General features: G+C 35.1%; 1 protein-coding gene across 5 annotated transcripts in view; it reads left to right on the plus strand.

The window, feature by feature from the left end:
- LOC100877739 (uncharacterized) overlaps nt 1–14229 on the plus strand; it is a 66344-nt gene that overhangs the window by 17479 nt on the left and 34636 nt on the right. For 3 of the 5 annotated variants that reach the window (XM_076532977.1, XM_076532978.1, XM_076532979.1), the window contains exon 1: nt 12515–12571. The exons of the other annotated variants lie outside the window; for them this stretch is intronic. In XM_076532977.1, coding sequence (XP_076389092.1) covers nt 12530–12571 — 42 coding nt within the window. In that variant the 5' untranslated portion in view covers nt 12515–12529. Of the gene's footprint in view, nt 1–12514; nt 12572–14229 lie in introns of those variants that run through there. 5 annotated transcript variants of the gene reach the window in all.

Raw genomic sequence — 14229 nt, forward strand, 5'->3', positions numbered from 1 at the left:
CAGTTTATGCATCGCTGAATGTTTAAAACTTTGGGGTTTATGGGGAGGGTATGATGTTTGGAGAAATGGCGGAGTTCAAATTTTAAGTGGAGGTTGGGGAAGTGGGAAATGGGTTTTTGAAGTTGTGGATTTGTGGGAGATTTGGGATTTGGGAGATTTGGGATTTGGGAGATTTGGGATTTGGGAGATTTGGGATTTGGGAGATTTGGGATTTGGGAGATTTGGGATTTGGGAGATTTGGGATTTGGGAGATTTGGGATTTGGGAGATTTGGGATTTGGGAGATTTGGGATTTGGGAGATTTGGGATTTAGGAGATTTGGGATTTGGGAGATTTGGGATTTGGGAGATTTGGGATTTGGGAGATTTGGGATTTGGGAGATTTGGAACTTGGGAGATTTGGTATTTGGGAGATTTGGGATTTGGGAGATTTGGGATTTGGGAGATTTGGGATTTGGGAGATTTGGGATTTGGGAGATTTGGGATTTGGGAGATTTGGGATTTGGGAGATTTGGGATTTGGGAGATTTGGGATTTGGGAGATTTGGAACTTGGGAGATTTGGAACTTGGGAGATTTGGAACTTGGGAAATTTGGAACTTGGGAGATTTGGAACTTGAGAGATTTGGAACTTGGGAGATTTGGAACTTGGGAGATTTGGAACTTGGGAGATTTGGCACTTGAGAAATTTGGAACTTGGGAGATTTGGAACTTGGGAGATTTGGGATATTTGGGAACGATTGGAACTTGTATAAATTCGAAAATGTAGAGATTTGGGAATTTAAGAAATTGTACTTATACTCCGATCAGAAAATTGTACGAATAACGTTTGAAGCATGAAAACGTTAAGCAATGAAATCCTTGAAAGATCTTGAGAAGGAGTAAGGGATATACTCGCAGGATTACGTAGCGACTATTCGATAGAAAATGTCAGAGCTGGGTGCGCCGTTTGTAAATGTTTGTTGTGCATTATTCTGGTGCAATGAGAGAGTAAATGTAAACCAGGTACAATCTCTGAGCTGACTTTAAATCCCTTCGAGACCTTTTCACTTTGAACGTTAACAGCTTGTGAATTTTTGTGAATGTCTTGTGAGAGTTACTTTGTACGTAGTGAACAAATGAAACTTATAGATCGATTTCTAAATTTCCAAATTCCCACATTCCCGAATTCCGAATTCCCCAAATTCCAAAATTCCCAAATCCCAAAATTCCCAAATCCCAAAATTCCCAAATCCCAAATTTCCCAAATCCCAAATTTCCCAAATCCCAAACTCCCCAAATCCTAAAATTCTCAAATCCCAAATTTCCCAAATCCCAAACTCCCCAAATCCCAAACTCCCCAAATCCCAAACTCCCCAAATCCCAAAATTCCCAAATCCCAAACTCCCCAAATCCCAAACTCCCCAAATCCCAAACTCCCCAAATCCCAAACTCCCCAAATCCCAAACTCCCCAAATCCCAAACTCCCCAAATCCCAAACTCCCCAAATCCCAAAATGCCCCAAACCCTACCTTCCCAAGTCCCCAAATCCTCAATTTCACATACAAACAGCACACATTTCTCAGTAATTCTTTAGTTCAGACACGTGTCCCATTTCTTACAACAAAAACTCATCGGAACTTTGCACTTTGCGTATTCCACTTTTTGCGCTCCTTTGTTAGTCGATCGCTTTGTTCTCGCACTTATTCACATTTGACGGATGAGAAACGGTAGCACATTCCCGACAACCGCTGAAACTTCGACTCATCCGCCAGGTTTTACAACTGGTGATTTAACAACTACCGAGGTGACAACGTCACAACTGCTCGAATGATAAGATAAGCTAAATCGTGGTGTAAAACAAGCTAAACACACTGCAGGTGTGTCGATTTTTCACCTAGTCAATATCGTTTAAATACTATTTTGTATCACATTATGCGTTCTGTATCTGGTGAGTTGACAGGCGAGCTTATTCATCCGCGTTGCTTTTCGTCAGCAACTTATCACACTTATGCTACTTTGTTTCTAGTTATTCTCTTTACATTTGTCATTTTAAGAGTACAAGTTAATCATTTGTTCTTTAGAATGAGTTTAACCTAATTTTAGTTGAAGTTTGGTGCTTGTAATTCATTAGGGTGATTTTGTTTTTAGATTGAATTTGTGACTTTTGATGAGGAGGTTTATTTTCGTTGTTTACTTTGATGTACCTCTACATGATTACACTTGCATATATTACATTTTTAGATTATGATTTTTAATATGATGTAAATTTGGTTTTGTGTATGAGGATATCGAAGTGCAACTTGTTTAGGTTTATTCAAGTCGTGGGTCAACATACATGCAATTGTAAAAGTTAGCTTGTGAAGACTATCCACATATGATCCACATATCATCCACATATGAGTGACTGTGTATGAAGAAATCAAAGTGCAACTTGTTTAGGTTTGTTCAAGTCGTGGGTCAACATACATGCAATGTAAATGTTAGCTTGTGAAGACTATCCACATATGATCCACATATCACCCACATATGAGTGACTGTGTATGAAGAAATCAAAGTGCAACTTGTTTAGGTTTATTCAAGTCGTGGGTCAACATACATGCAATTGTAAATGTTAGCTTGTGAAGACTATCCACATATGATCCACATATCATCCACATATGAGTGACTGTTCACAAACCAGAATGGAAGCAACAAAATTAACATGTTAACATATGAACATTGCCTACTGAATCCACTATAAATCACTTAATATGTTTGTTCAGACATAGCAAACTATGTTCTACACGCATAAACGTTTTCTTATTAGAATCGATACCTGCTCCACATATGAACGACTCAGAAACCTAGTTAAAGAAGCACGAATCTCTTCTTATTTACCGAAGATACCAGTTATCAGAATTACTACAAACATACGAGCGTTGATCGTTCCCTTAATCTCTAAAATCAACATTTGCGTAAATTTAGACCTTGATCTATCATAAACGTCTACTCAAGAAAATTGCTACCTAATCCTCCTACGACCGAATGGAAGAAATTTTTTGCTGAAAATAGCAATTAACAAAATTACCCGAAGAAGCGAACATTTACCGACATTTTATTCGAGAACTAATTTGAACGAAAGTTCCTTGGAGCACTTCCGTTTGCATTAATTGTTTCGAACAGTCCAGGAAAGCAATTACCTAATTACTTGCAGCAACGTACTGACAATTCCCCGAGTTGCTCCGTTTCGCTTTCCAAACCTAATAGAGGAAATGAACTCCATTTATTAACAATAACAGGCTGTCGAGCGAGGCGTTCAAGGAGGATTTGTGATCCGCACGATCGCATAGTGTTGCAGATCGGCGACATAGAACGTAAAAGGCTCTCCAATTGAACTCTCGCTTTATGCTTCGGTCAAGTTCCGTGGCACACATTACGTGTCGCGCGTGCACGTGTTAAGGAGAAACCGGAAGCGTCTATTTTCAATCGTACGTCAACCACGTCCGGCAATTCGCTGTATTAGAGGCGCGCCATTCGAAAAGATTTCCATTCGTGTTGACGATGCGAAAGGGTCTGCCAAGAGAACTTAGGGGACCTTAGGGAGAAACTGAATTCACATGTACTCGCTATGAAACCCTATTCCACTCAAATGTACAGATGTCAACCCACGAGTTGGCTCCAAAGTAAAAGAAGCTTCCCACTTCCAGTTACATACGAATAAGAATAATAATGACAGCTGCTTTCGCGCAACTATGCTCACATACGGTTCAATTTTAGTCTTCAAAGTGCTAGTTTGAGTATTGAATTTTAATTTAATTTTAAAGTTCAAGTTTGATTATTCAGTTGAACTTTATTTTGTTCAATTTTGAATATTGAATTTAAATTTAATTATTGAGTTTCATTTTATATATTCACTTTAAATTTAATTATTAAGTTTCATTTTAAATATTCAATTTTAATTTAAGTATTAAGTTTCATTTTATATATTCACTTTAAATTTAATTATTAAGTTTCATTTTGAATATTGAATTTAAATTTAATTATTGAGTTTCATTTTATATATTCACTTTAAATTTAATTATTAAGTTTCATTTTGAATATTCAATTTTAATTTAAGTATTAAGTTTCATTTTATATATTCAATTTGAATTTAATTATTAAGTTTCATTTTGAATATTGAATTTAAATTTAATTATTGAGTTTCATTTTATATATTCACTTTAAATTTAATTATTAAGTTTCATTTTGAATATTGAATTTAAATTTAATTATTGAGTTTCATTTTATATATTCACTTTAAATTTAATTATTAAGTTTCATTTTAAATGTTCAATTTTAATTTAAGTATTAAGTTTCATTTTATATATTCACTTTAAATTTAATTATTAAGTTTCATTTTGAATATTCAATTTTAATTTAAGTATTAAGTTTCATTTTAGACATTGAATTTTAATTTAATTTCGAAGTTTGGTCATTCAATTTTAATTTCAAAGTTTGTCTCTCCAATTTTAATTTAAATTTAAATTTTAAGATTGATGCGGTTCAATTTTAAATATGCAGTCCAATTTTGAATATTCAACACAATGTTAAACATTCAATTAAATTGTACATATTTAGTTCTACATGCAGAAGTACTTCATTTGTCAAATTTATCAGAGTCGTAACTCTCGAAGTTGCCCAACGACGCGTCGAATGATGGACAGGAAAACTATGAAGTTGTCAGCGCAAGGTTAGCGATTCATAGTTTTATCAACGATTCGTAACGCATTCATAACTTCATCACTTTCGCTTGTTTTTCCGCGCACGCTAATAATGCCGTGAACTCATTATGTTAGAGTAACAAGAGGTCGGATTTGTCGCGCGAGGGCAATTGCAAAACGGCGCCATGCGCCGAGAATTATTCATACGGTTGAGAAGGTTATTGTTGAGAAGTTGTTATTGTTGTCTGGGAGCAGGCTGACTAACGGAGCGCAAGCCCGTGGAAACTGTTCCTCGAATATTTCCACGGTTTAGAGATCACAGATCTCGGACTACTTTGTCCGTGCAATTGCCATAACATGATACTTTTTGAATGTTTTGCTACCTTCTTTATAGTTCAGGGCTTCTTTCTGTGGGTTTGCAAAGTGAACATTTTCAAATTTTACTGATTTTTTCATCTTTTAATACATTTTGATCCAATGTACTCATATGAGGACAGTGCATTCATTGATTTTGACAAAACATGAAATGTACACATGTGCTTCTAGTGAGTACATGCTCATATGAGTACAAAACTACAGTTTGTAATATGAAGAGATGTATTATTCTTACTCCTAGTGTACTCATATGAGTACATGCTCATACGAGTACAGAACTACAGTTTGTAATATGAAGAGATGTATTATTTTTACTCCTAGTGTACTCATATGAGTACATGCTCATATGAATACCGTACTACAGTTTGTAACATGAAGAGATGTCTTACTTTTATTATAACGAAAGCTTTTATTTGCTCAAACAAATCCTCAAACTCTCACTCCCCAAATCCCCAAATTTACAACAGCTTAAACTCGCAAATCTCAAATTTCCAAATCCCCAAATACCCCCTACAAATCCGCAAATTTACAACATGCCAAAGTGTGAACCCCGGTATTTCCTAAGTTCCCAAATCGCAAAATCCGGAATCTTGAAACAGCAAAAACTTGTTCCAGTTACCTCGTCCTAGATTATAGCCGCGCAATCTATTCGCTTGTTAATCGTCGTCGAATTTGTCACGGTTGATAAATCTTTGTAATTGCCTTCGTCCAATGCGCGCCTCGCGCTGAAAACTCGAAACTGCAAGACCCAGAGAACTGTTTCGATTGTTCGATTGTACTAATTAACGACCTGCTTTAATTACGCGGAAATAACGATCGATTGCTATACGCGTGACTGTAATTAAGCTCTGTGTGTTTGATTTGCGTACACCCAAAACATTTATTCACCCCCGCTGATCCACGTGATTAATGTTTTATCGTTAACATACGTTCTGTAATTTGTTAGGGGAATATAAGTGCTTATTTCATGTAAGGCTAATAATTTATGTGACGGAATTTGGGGATTTTTGGGCTTATCGAATTTTATGAATGTAGAAATTTGGGGGAATTGGGATTTGGGGGAATTGGAATTTGGGGGTTTTGGAATTGGGGAAATTTGGAATTCGAGGAATTAGGAATTGGGGGAGTGGAAATTTGGGGGTTTGGAAATTTAGGGAATTTGGAATTTGGAGGTTTTGGAATTTGGGGGATTTGGAATTTGGGGGTTTTGGAATTTGGGGGATTTGGAATTTGGGGGTTTTGGAATTGGGGGAATTTGGAATTCGGGGAATTGGGAATTCGGGGAATTGGGAATTGGGAGAGTGGAAATTTGGGGGTTTGGAAATTTAGGGGATTTGGAATTTGGGGGTTTTGGAATTTGGGGGTTTTGGAATTTGGGGGTTTTGGAATTGGGGGAATTTGGAATTCGGGGAATTGGGAATTGGGGGAATTGGGAATTGGGAGAGTGGAAATTTGGGGGTTTGGAAATTTAGGGAATTTGGAATTTGGGGGTTTTGGAATTTGGGGGATTTGGAATCTGGGGGTTTTGGAATTGGGGGAATTTGGAATTCGGGGAATTGGGAATTGGGGGAATTGGGAATTTGGGGGATTTGGAATCTGGGGGTTTTGGAATTGGGGGAATTTGGAATTCGGGGAATTGGGAATTGGGGGAATTGGGAATTGGGGGAATTGGGAATTGGGGGAGTGGAAATTTGGGGGTTTGGAAATTTAGGGAATTTGGAATTTGGGGCTTTTGGAATTGGGGGAGTGGAAATTTGGGGGTTTGGAAATTTGGAGAATTTGGAATTTGGGGGATTTGGAATTTGGGGGTTTTGGAATTTGGGGGTTTTGGAATTTGGGGGTTTTAGAATTGGGGGAATTTGGAATTCGGGGAATTGGGAATTGGGGGAGTGGAAATTTAGGGGTTTGGAAATTTAGGGAATTTGGAATTTGGGGGTTTTGGAATTGGGGGAGTGGAAATTTGGGGGTTTGAAAATTTGGAGAATTTGGAATTTGGGGGATGTGGAATTTGGGGGTTTTGGAATTGAGGAAATTTGGAATTTGGGGAATTTGGAATCTGGGGAATTTGGAATTTGGGGAAATTGGAATTCGGGAAATTTGGAATTTGGCGAATTTGGGATCTAGGGAATTTGGAATTCGGGGAATTCGGACCCTGGGAAATTTGGAATTTCGGCAATTTGAAAATTTAAAAATGTAAAAATATGAAAATTTATAAATGTAGAAGCACAACTTCAAAATACGAAACGTTTAAAAGTTTGAACACGCAAAAAATCCTATAATCCATAAATTCGCGTCTGCACACAATAATTTCGGAAAATTCTACCCAGAGGATTCCCAAGTTGCACCCGAGTGTACCGTGATACCGTATCTCGAGCGCATGCATGCAACGTTTAGCCCGTCGCAACAGAATTTGATATACGCGGCTTAATTTGTGCATCGCTGATTTTCTCGGTGCACATATTAAATTCCTCGTGGCGGAATTTCTAAATAGGGGAGCATTTTTCTCATTGTTCATGGAAAAAACTGAGCGTCGACATTTGGCCAGCTAGAGGCGCCGTTTTTCATCCTCGGTGTTGCTCCCTTATCAGTGCTGTTTGTACGGAAAATGTTTTCCCTTGGTCTTCTCTAACAAAGAAAGATGAAACGGCGGAAGTACGTACTGTACTTACGGAAAATTTATTAAGATAAACAGTCTTTTTCAAATAACGAATCTTTCATAAACTTTATGGAACTTCCTCTGTAACTTTAATAGAAACTTTTTTCATGTTTTTCTTTTTCTTGAATTATTAGAGTCTTTTGCTTTCATGTGTTTTTAGTATGTGTGGTGTGATAGTGATATTCTATAGCAAAAGTCAATTACTGTACTTCAATGATATTAAAAGAAAATGTCTTAGTATGTAGCAAAATACAGTTGCATATAATTCAATATTTAAAATGAAACTCAATAATTAAATTTAAATTCAACATTCAAAATTGAACTAAATAAAATTCAACTAAATAATTAAACCTGAACTTTAAAATTAAATTAAAATTCAGTAATCAAACTTGCACTTTGGAGACTAAATTAAAATTGAACACCAAAAATTAATATTAAAAATAAAATTTAATATTCAAAACTAACAGTAAACTGAGCAGTCAAACTGTTTGAAAAGTACATCAAAATTATCAACTTATCAAAAGACCCAAGTATTTAAAAATAATAAAACGTTCCATAAATAAAATGTCCATCTCCATAAATGACTCTGTCAAATCCATTAAAAAGTGAGGTTATGTGTCCATATCCCCACAGTATCTCGAGATATTAAAGAAGAAATATTCACGCGCATTCTCTTTCAAAATTGCTGCCAACTGCAAGACAGGGAAACAGTGAGCAAGAATGTTCATGGAAAAATTCCGGACGTATTTTCCGTATTCGCGATGGCTGCTTCGCGGAGGAAAAGATACGTGGTTGTTCAGCAACAAACAAACTGAAAGAGCGTAATGGAGCATCATTGTTCGAAAAGGCGAGACAAGGCCGTGGTTCGTCATTGAATAATTGGATAGTGGTACTTGCACCAGTACTGTTCGTTATTCATAGCCATACACGCTTCTCTCTGATGTAACGTTCTTCATGGAATAATGGCTCGAAACGATTTCGAGCCTCAGGCTCCATTCCCAACAACAACATGCACCTAAATAGCGGGACAATTCGAAAATGAGTCCGGGTTCAAGCCACGGAGAATGTTTGCGAACGGTGATTCGATGTTGCTTTGTTTGCTGAGGAAGATTTAGCTGGAAGACGCCATTTTGAATTTCGAACGAAATGTATGCTCGTGGGCTGTTTAAGGTTTAGGAGTTAATTAAAATTGTGGGTAAATTAGTATTATCAGTTTATGGGTATTATGAGTATTATTAGTATTATGGATGTATGGTTAGGTTAGGTTAGGTTAAGTCTATTTTTATGGGGTGCAGAGGGAGAAGCTTTCTGCTTTCGATTTTGGGGAAAGTTTGCAATCTGCCAATTAATCTTAATTTAATCTGATTTCAAATTCAATCTGAACCTCTAAATTTAATCTGATTTCAAATTCAATCTGAACCTCTAAATTTATCAGTATAACATTTCTAAAGCCCCAAACCTTAAAATTTCAAATCTGTATGCCCCCAAATTTCCAAATAACAAATTATGAAATTTTATACTCTCAAATCCCAAAATTTGTAATCCCCAAATTTCCAAATAGCAAATTGTCAAATTTTACATTCTCAAATCCCAAAATCTTAGAACCCTAAATCCTTAGATTCCTAAATTAGTAAATTTTCAAATTCCTAACCCCATAAATTTGAAAATTTCCAAACCCCAGCCCCCAAATTTCCAAATAGCTAAATTTTCAAACATGAAATTTCCAAATGTCCAAATCTTGAAATCCCAAATCCTTAGACCGCTAAATTAGAAAATTTCCAAATCCCTAACCCCCTAAATTCACAAATTTCTAAACCTCCAAGCCCCCAAATTTCCAAATAGCTAAATTTTCAAACATTGCATTCCCAAATGCCCAAATCTTGAAATCCCAAATCCTTAGACCCCTAAATTAGAAAATTTTCAAATTCCTAACCCCTCAAATTCATAAATTTCTAAACCTCCAAGCCCCCAAATTTCCAAATAACTAAATTTTGAAACATTGCATTCCCAAATGCCCAAATCTTGAAATCTCAAATCCTTAGACCCCTAAATTAATAAATTTCCAAATCCTTAACCCCCTAAATTCACAAATTTCTAAACCTCCAAGCCTCCAAATTTCCAAATAACTAAATTGTCAAACATTACACTTCCAAATGCCCAAATCTTGAAATCCCAAATCTCCCAGCCCTAAATTTACAAATTTACAAATCCGCAAGAAATCAATATCCACCCATGCTATAATCTTTTTTCTGTCGTGATGACGCGAATAATTACATCACAACGAATCCATGTAACGACATTAACCAACCATTCTTGGTCGTCTCTCGTTTCGACTTTTATTACATCGTGAAACCTGCTCTTGCTGCAACAAGGACGATCGATTACAAACGACTCAAGTAGCAATCAACTAAGCCTTTTGTTAATTAAACGTTTAATCGTGTATGTACTTCAAAATTTAATCTAAAGAAAAAGAGGAGTAAAACGCTGGCTCATATCAGATTTATTTTATAATAATATTCTTGAGGTGCGGTAAATTCTTGTAATAACTCTAGTAAGTACAATGGAATCTCCCTATGTGTCCCTTGATACCCATACAAGTTCTTCTATGTAGAACTTGTTACTTGTGGTCTCCTGGGGAATAAACTCGTAAGTTCTACATCTCAAGCTTTAAAGTTACATTACTGAGTTTGAAAATTTGGGGATTTAAATTTTAATGTTGGAGAAAGTTTAAGTTCCAAAGTTCTGAGGTCTTAAATTTTTTAATTTCCAAAATTGTAAAACTACTTTGCACATTTAAGGTAAATGTGTAAAACTGTAAAGTTTTCAAGTTTGAAATTTCTACATATTTAAAATTAACCCATTACAAATTTAATTTGACAACATTTCAAGTACAATTTATCTTATTATCTTAACAATTGATACTAATGTACTCGTAATGTATCTTAACCACCAAAATCTGTCACCAAAACCACTCAAATTTTAACAAAATAATGAAACTTCTTCTTCCATGCTTCTTCCATTGAAGAGGTTATGTTACTCCTAGAAAGCCACCATCTTTAAAATAAAAAACCATTGCATGTCCAATTTCGATCAAAGAAAGTCTATATAAATAAGCACTTAATAATAAAAAATAACGGCTATCATAAACCGGTTTTTATGATTAGGAAAAATCGTTTCGTTCCAACGCGCCAACTATATCTATCAAGAGATCGACATACTTTATAACATTAAGTCTTAATTCGTAACTTTTCATTTTCCTCACTTTCACTGACAATCAGCGGTTCTTAATGATCACTTATGTAACAACTAGGTACTTCGAATCGTAAATGAATGTCAGTAGGAATTTCATTGCGAACATTAACAATACACTGCTTTCTCGTGTGTGGTTACTTGATCGACAGGTTACATGATCAATCAGATATTAATATTTCCTCTGAATGGAAATTTCTGTGTTTCTTTCAGAGGCGACATTTGTTATTTATTTTGAGGTTTGATCATTTAATTTATTAGTTAAGATAATTTTTGTAATATTTTATATTGTTGTAATAATTAGGGGGGAGTGTAAAATATTGAATAATGCAATACTTAGGATAATTAGTACTTCGTCTATTTTTTTTTTGTTTTTCAAGGAACTGTTACGTTCCCCAAATCCCAATTTACTCAAATCCTAATTTCCCCAAATTCCAAATTCCCCAAATCCCAATTTCCACAAATTCCAAATTCCCCAAATCCCAATTTTCCCAAATTCCAAATTCCCTAAATCCCAATTTTCCCAAATTCCAAATTCCCCAAATCCCAAATTTCCCAAATTCCAAATTCCCCAAATCCCAATTTTCCCAAATTCCAAATTCCCCAAATCCCAATTTTCCCAAATTCCAAATTCCCCAAATCCCAATTTTCCCAAATTCCAAATTCCCCAAATCCCAATTTTCCCAAATTCCAAATTCCCCAAATTCCAAATTCGCCAAATCCCAATTTCTCCAAATTCCAAATTCCCCAAATCCCAATTTCCCCAAATTCCAAATTCTCCAAATCCCAATTTTCCCAAATCCCAATTTCCCCAAATCTCAATTTCCCCAAATCCCACATCCTCCAAATTCCAAATTCCCCAAATCCCACATCCCCCAAATCCCACATCCCCCAAATCCCACATCCCCCAAATCCCACATCCCCCAAATCCCACATCCCCCAAATCCCACATCCCCCAAATCCCACATCCCCCAAATCCCACATCCCCCAAATCCCCACTCCCCCAAAATTCCCAATTTTCCCATAAAATACCGAATAAAACAATACTTAGTCTAGTTAGTACTTCGTCTATTTTTTCTCTCTTTTCCAAGGTACTATTACGTTGTCATAACAGTTTGACAAATAATATTTATACTAATCATTATAAAAATAAAATATTTAAACTGCTATTTAAAAACAGTCGTACTTGACAACTTCAGACTCATCACACTATTAAGATCGTACATTTTTAAGATTGTATAATTTTAAAACCTTCGTATTAAGATGAAGACATTAAGACCATCATAACATAAGGACTTATACGAACAAAAGAGCAGAACTATAACGAATCAAAACTACCTCCTGTATTTCCCTTAGAATACAGATCTCCTGTATTTCCCTTAGAATACAGATCTCCTGCATTTCCCTTAGATCAAAGTTTGCTTTCATGTTAATTTACAAGCAGATGAATGGTTATACGCTCGATTACCTTCGTTTTGCTGACAGAGGTATGGTTTCCCTGAACTTTGCCGTTGTTCGGCTTCTTAGTGGATCCTTCACAATACCGTATTGTGCTTGCGACCAGTTCCGAGGTTCGTGAAATTTTTAAGCGGATGGCTTTGTTGGTTCTTTGGCGAGCGGACGAGTTCGTGGCGGTACTGTATCAAAATTTTAAACTAATTTCTCGCTCCGTTGCTCCGTGCTGTAATTGAAACGCTGCTGCTATCAGGCTGTCCCAAAAATTATTCCGCAGAATTTATGTGCTCTGAATTAACATTTTAGAATGCGTGTGATAAATTTAAAAAAGTGACGCTACCTGTCAAAATAACTGGTTTCATGTTTTACATTAGTAAATTTTATTATAGTGCTTTTTATTGAAATTTCATATTTTACTTTCATGTTGTCATGTTTTATTGAGATGAAAAATAGTTATTTGAAAATTGTTTTCAAATAATTTAAAAAAGTAGTAAATAGTGGTTAGTGCTTTAGTGTTTGCTTATTTGTTCTTTTGTCTGATTTTTAAATTAAAAGTGAATATTTAAATGTTATAGTGTTAAATTTATTTTAAGTACAAACATATTTTAGTGCAAAAACAACTAACTTTGCATTGGAATTATTTTTGTATTTCATCAAAATTTCTTCTGTGAACTATTAGTGTTTGAGAGCAAACAGTTTTGAGGTTATGTGACATATTTGAGAGTGCTGCGTCCGGTAAGTTGGCAGCTGTATCAAACCCACTTGAAATATCGCCATAGAGAAAACACCCTTACTTCAAGAAAAGCGTTATTTCTTCGCAACAAGAATTCATGTGACGAGTAACCGTTCGAAATGTTACACAACGTCCCTTACAAAACACAGCTTTCTGATTTTCTTATTTTGCGAAATGCAAGTAAACGCATCATTGAATTTGCCTCTACGTTGCGGAATTATGATTCATCCAATTTCGTATTCTCATTTCCTATTCGAACGTTGTTATTCCGTGGTGAAAGGAAATCCTGCTACGTGCGAGTTCAATTTTAAATTCCATACTTGAAAATCTACATATCCACGCTGCCGCAGGAAATGTGGAGAAAATAATTTTCTCTTATTATGAAATTATAGAATATGGCTTGCTAATGAATTCAATTTCGTACTACTCTTTCTGACCGCGGTTGAGGCATGTTCGTGTCATAACATAATGCAATAATTATTTAAAATACTGGAGGTGTTGTGGTGTTCATTTTGAATTATAAATTTTAATTATGTTCATTTTATAAAGTACCTCCAAATATATTTATTTTATAATTAATTACAATTTTAATAATTGTGAAATATGCTCGAATAATGTTGATTTAAAATATAGTAGTTCTGCATGAAATTTAAAAAATAATTTTTAAGTTCAACTATGTGGTAGCTAAAATAAAATTGTCCTACAACCACTGTTATTTATTGCAATTTACACATTGAAATATTTTAATGTTCATGTCATATTCATATAACATTCATGTATCATGTATCTTCATCAATTTTTTAAATATATAAATTCATGCAATGAATTATTGAAATTATTTGAACTACTGTGTTACCACATTCTGTATAAACATTTTAAATGTACCTTTTTTAAACTACCTTATAAACAATTTATACTCATATAAACAGCGCTACGTAGTTCATTTATCCAAACCATCTATCCTAAAAAAAGAATAATGTACACTTTCAAGTTTCCTTAAAAACTTCATACTCTGCCAACAAACTAATAGCTAGTTTTTAACTATGGTTCAAGATTAATGTCTCGAAGCAAAATGGTAAAATAATAACATGTTACTTTGGTAAA

Source organism: Megachile rotundata, chromosome 6, assembly GCF_050947335.1.
Source record: "Megachile rotundata isolate GNS110a chromosome 6, iyMegRotu1, whole genome shotgun sequence".
Lineage (NCBI taxonomy): Eukaryota > Metazoa > Arthropoda > Insecta > Hymenoptera > Megachilidae > Megachile > Megachile rotundata.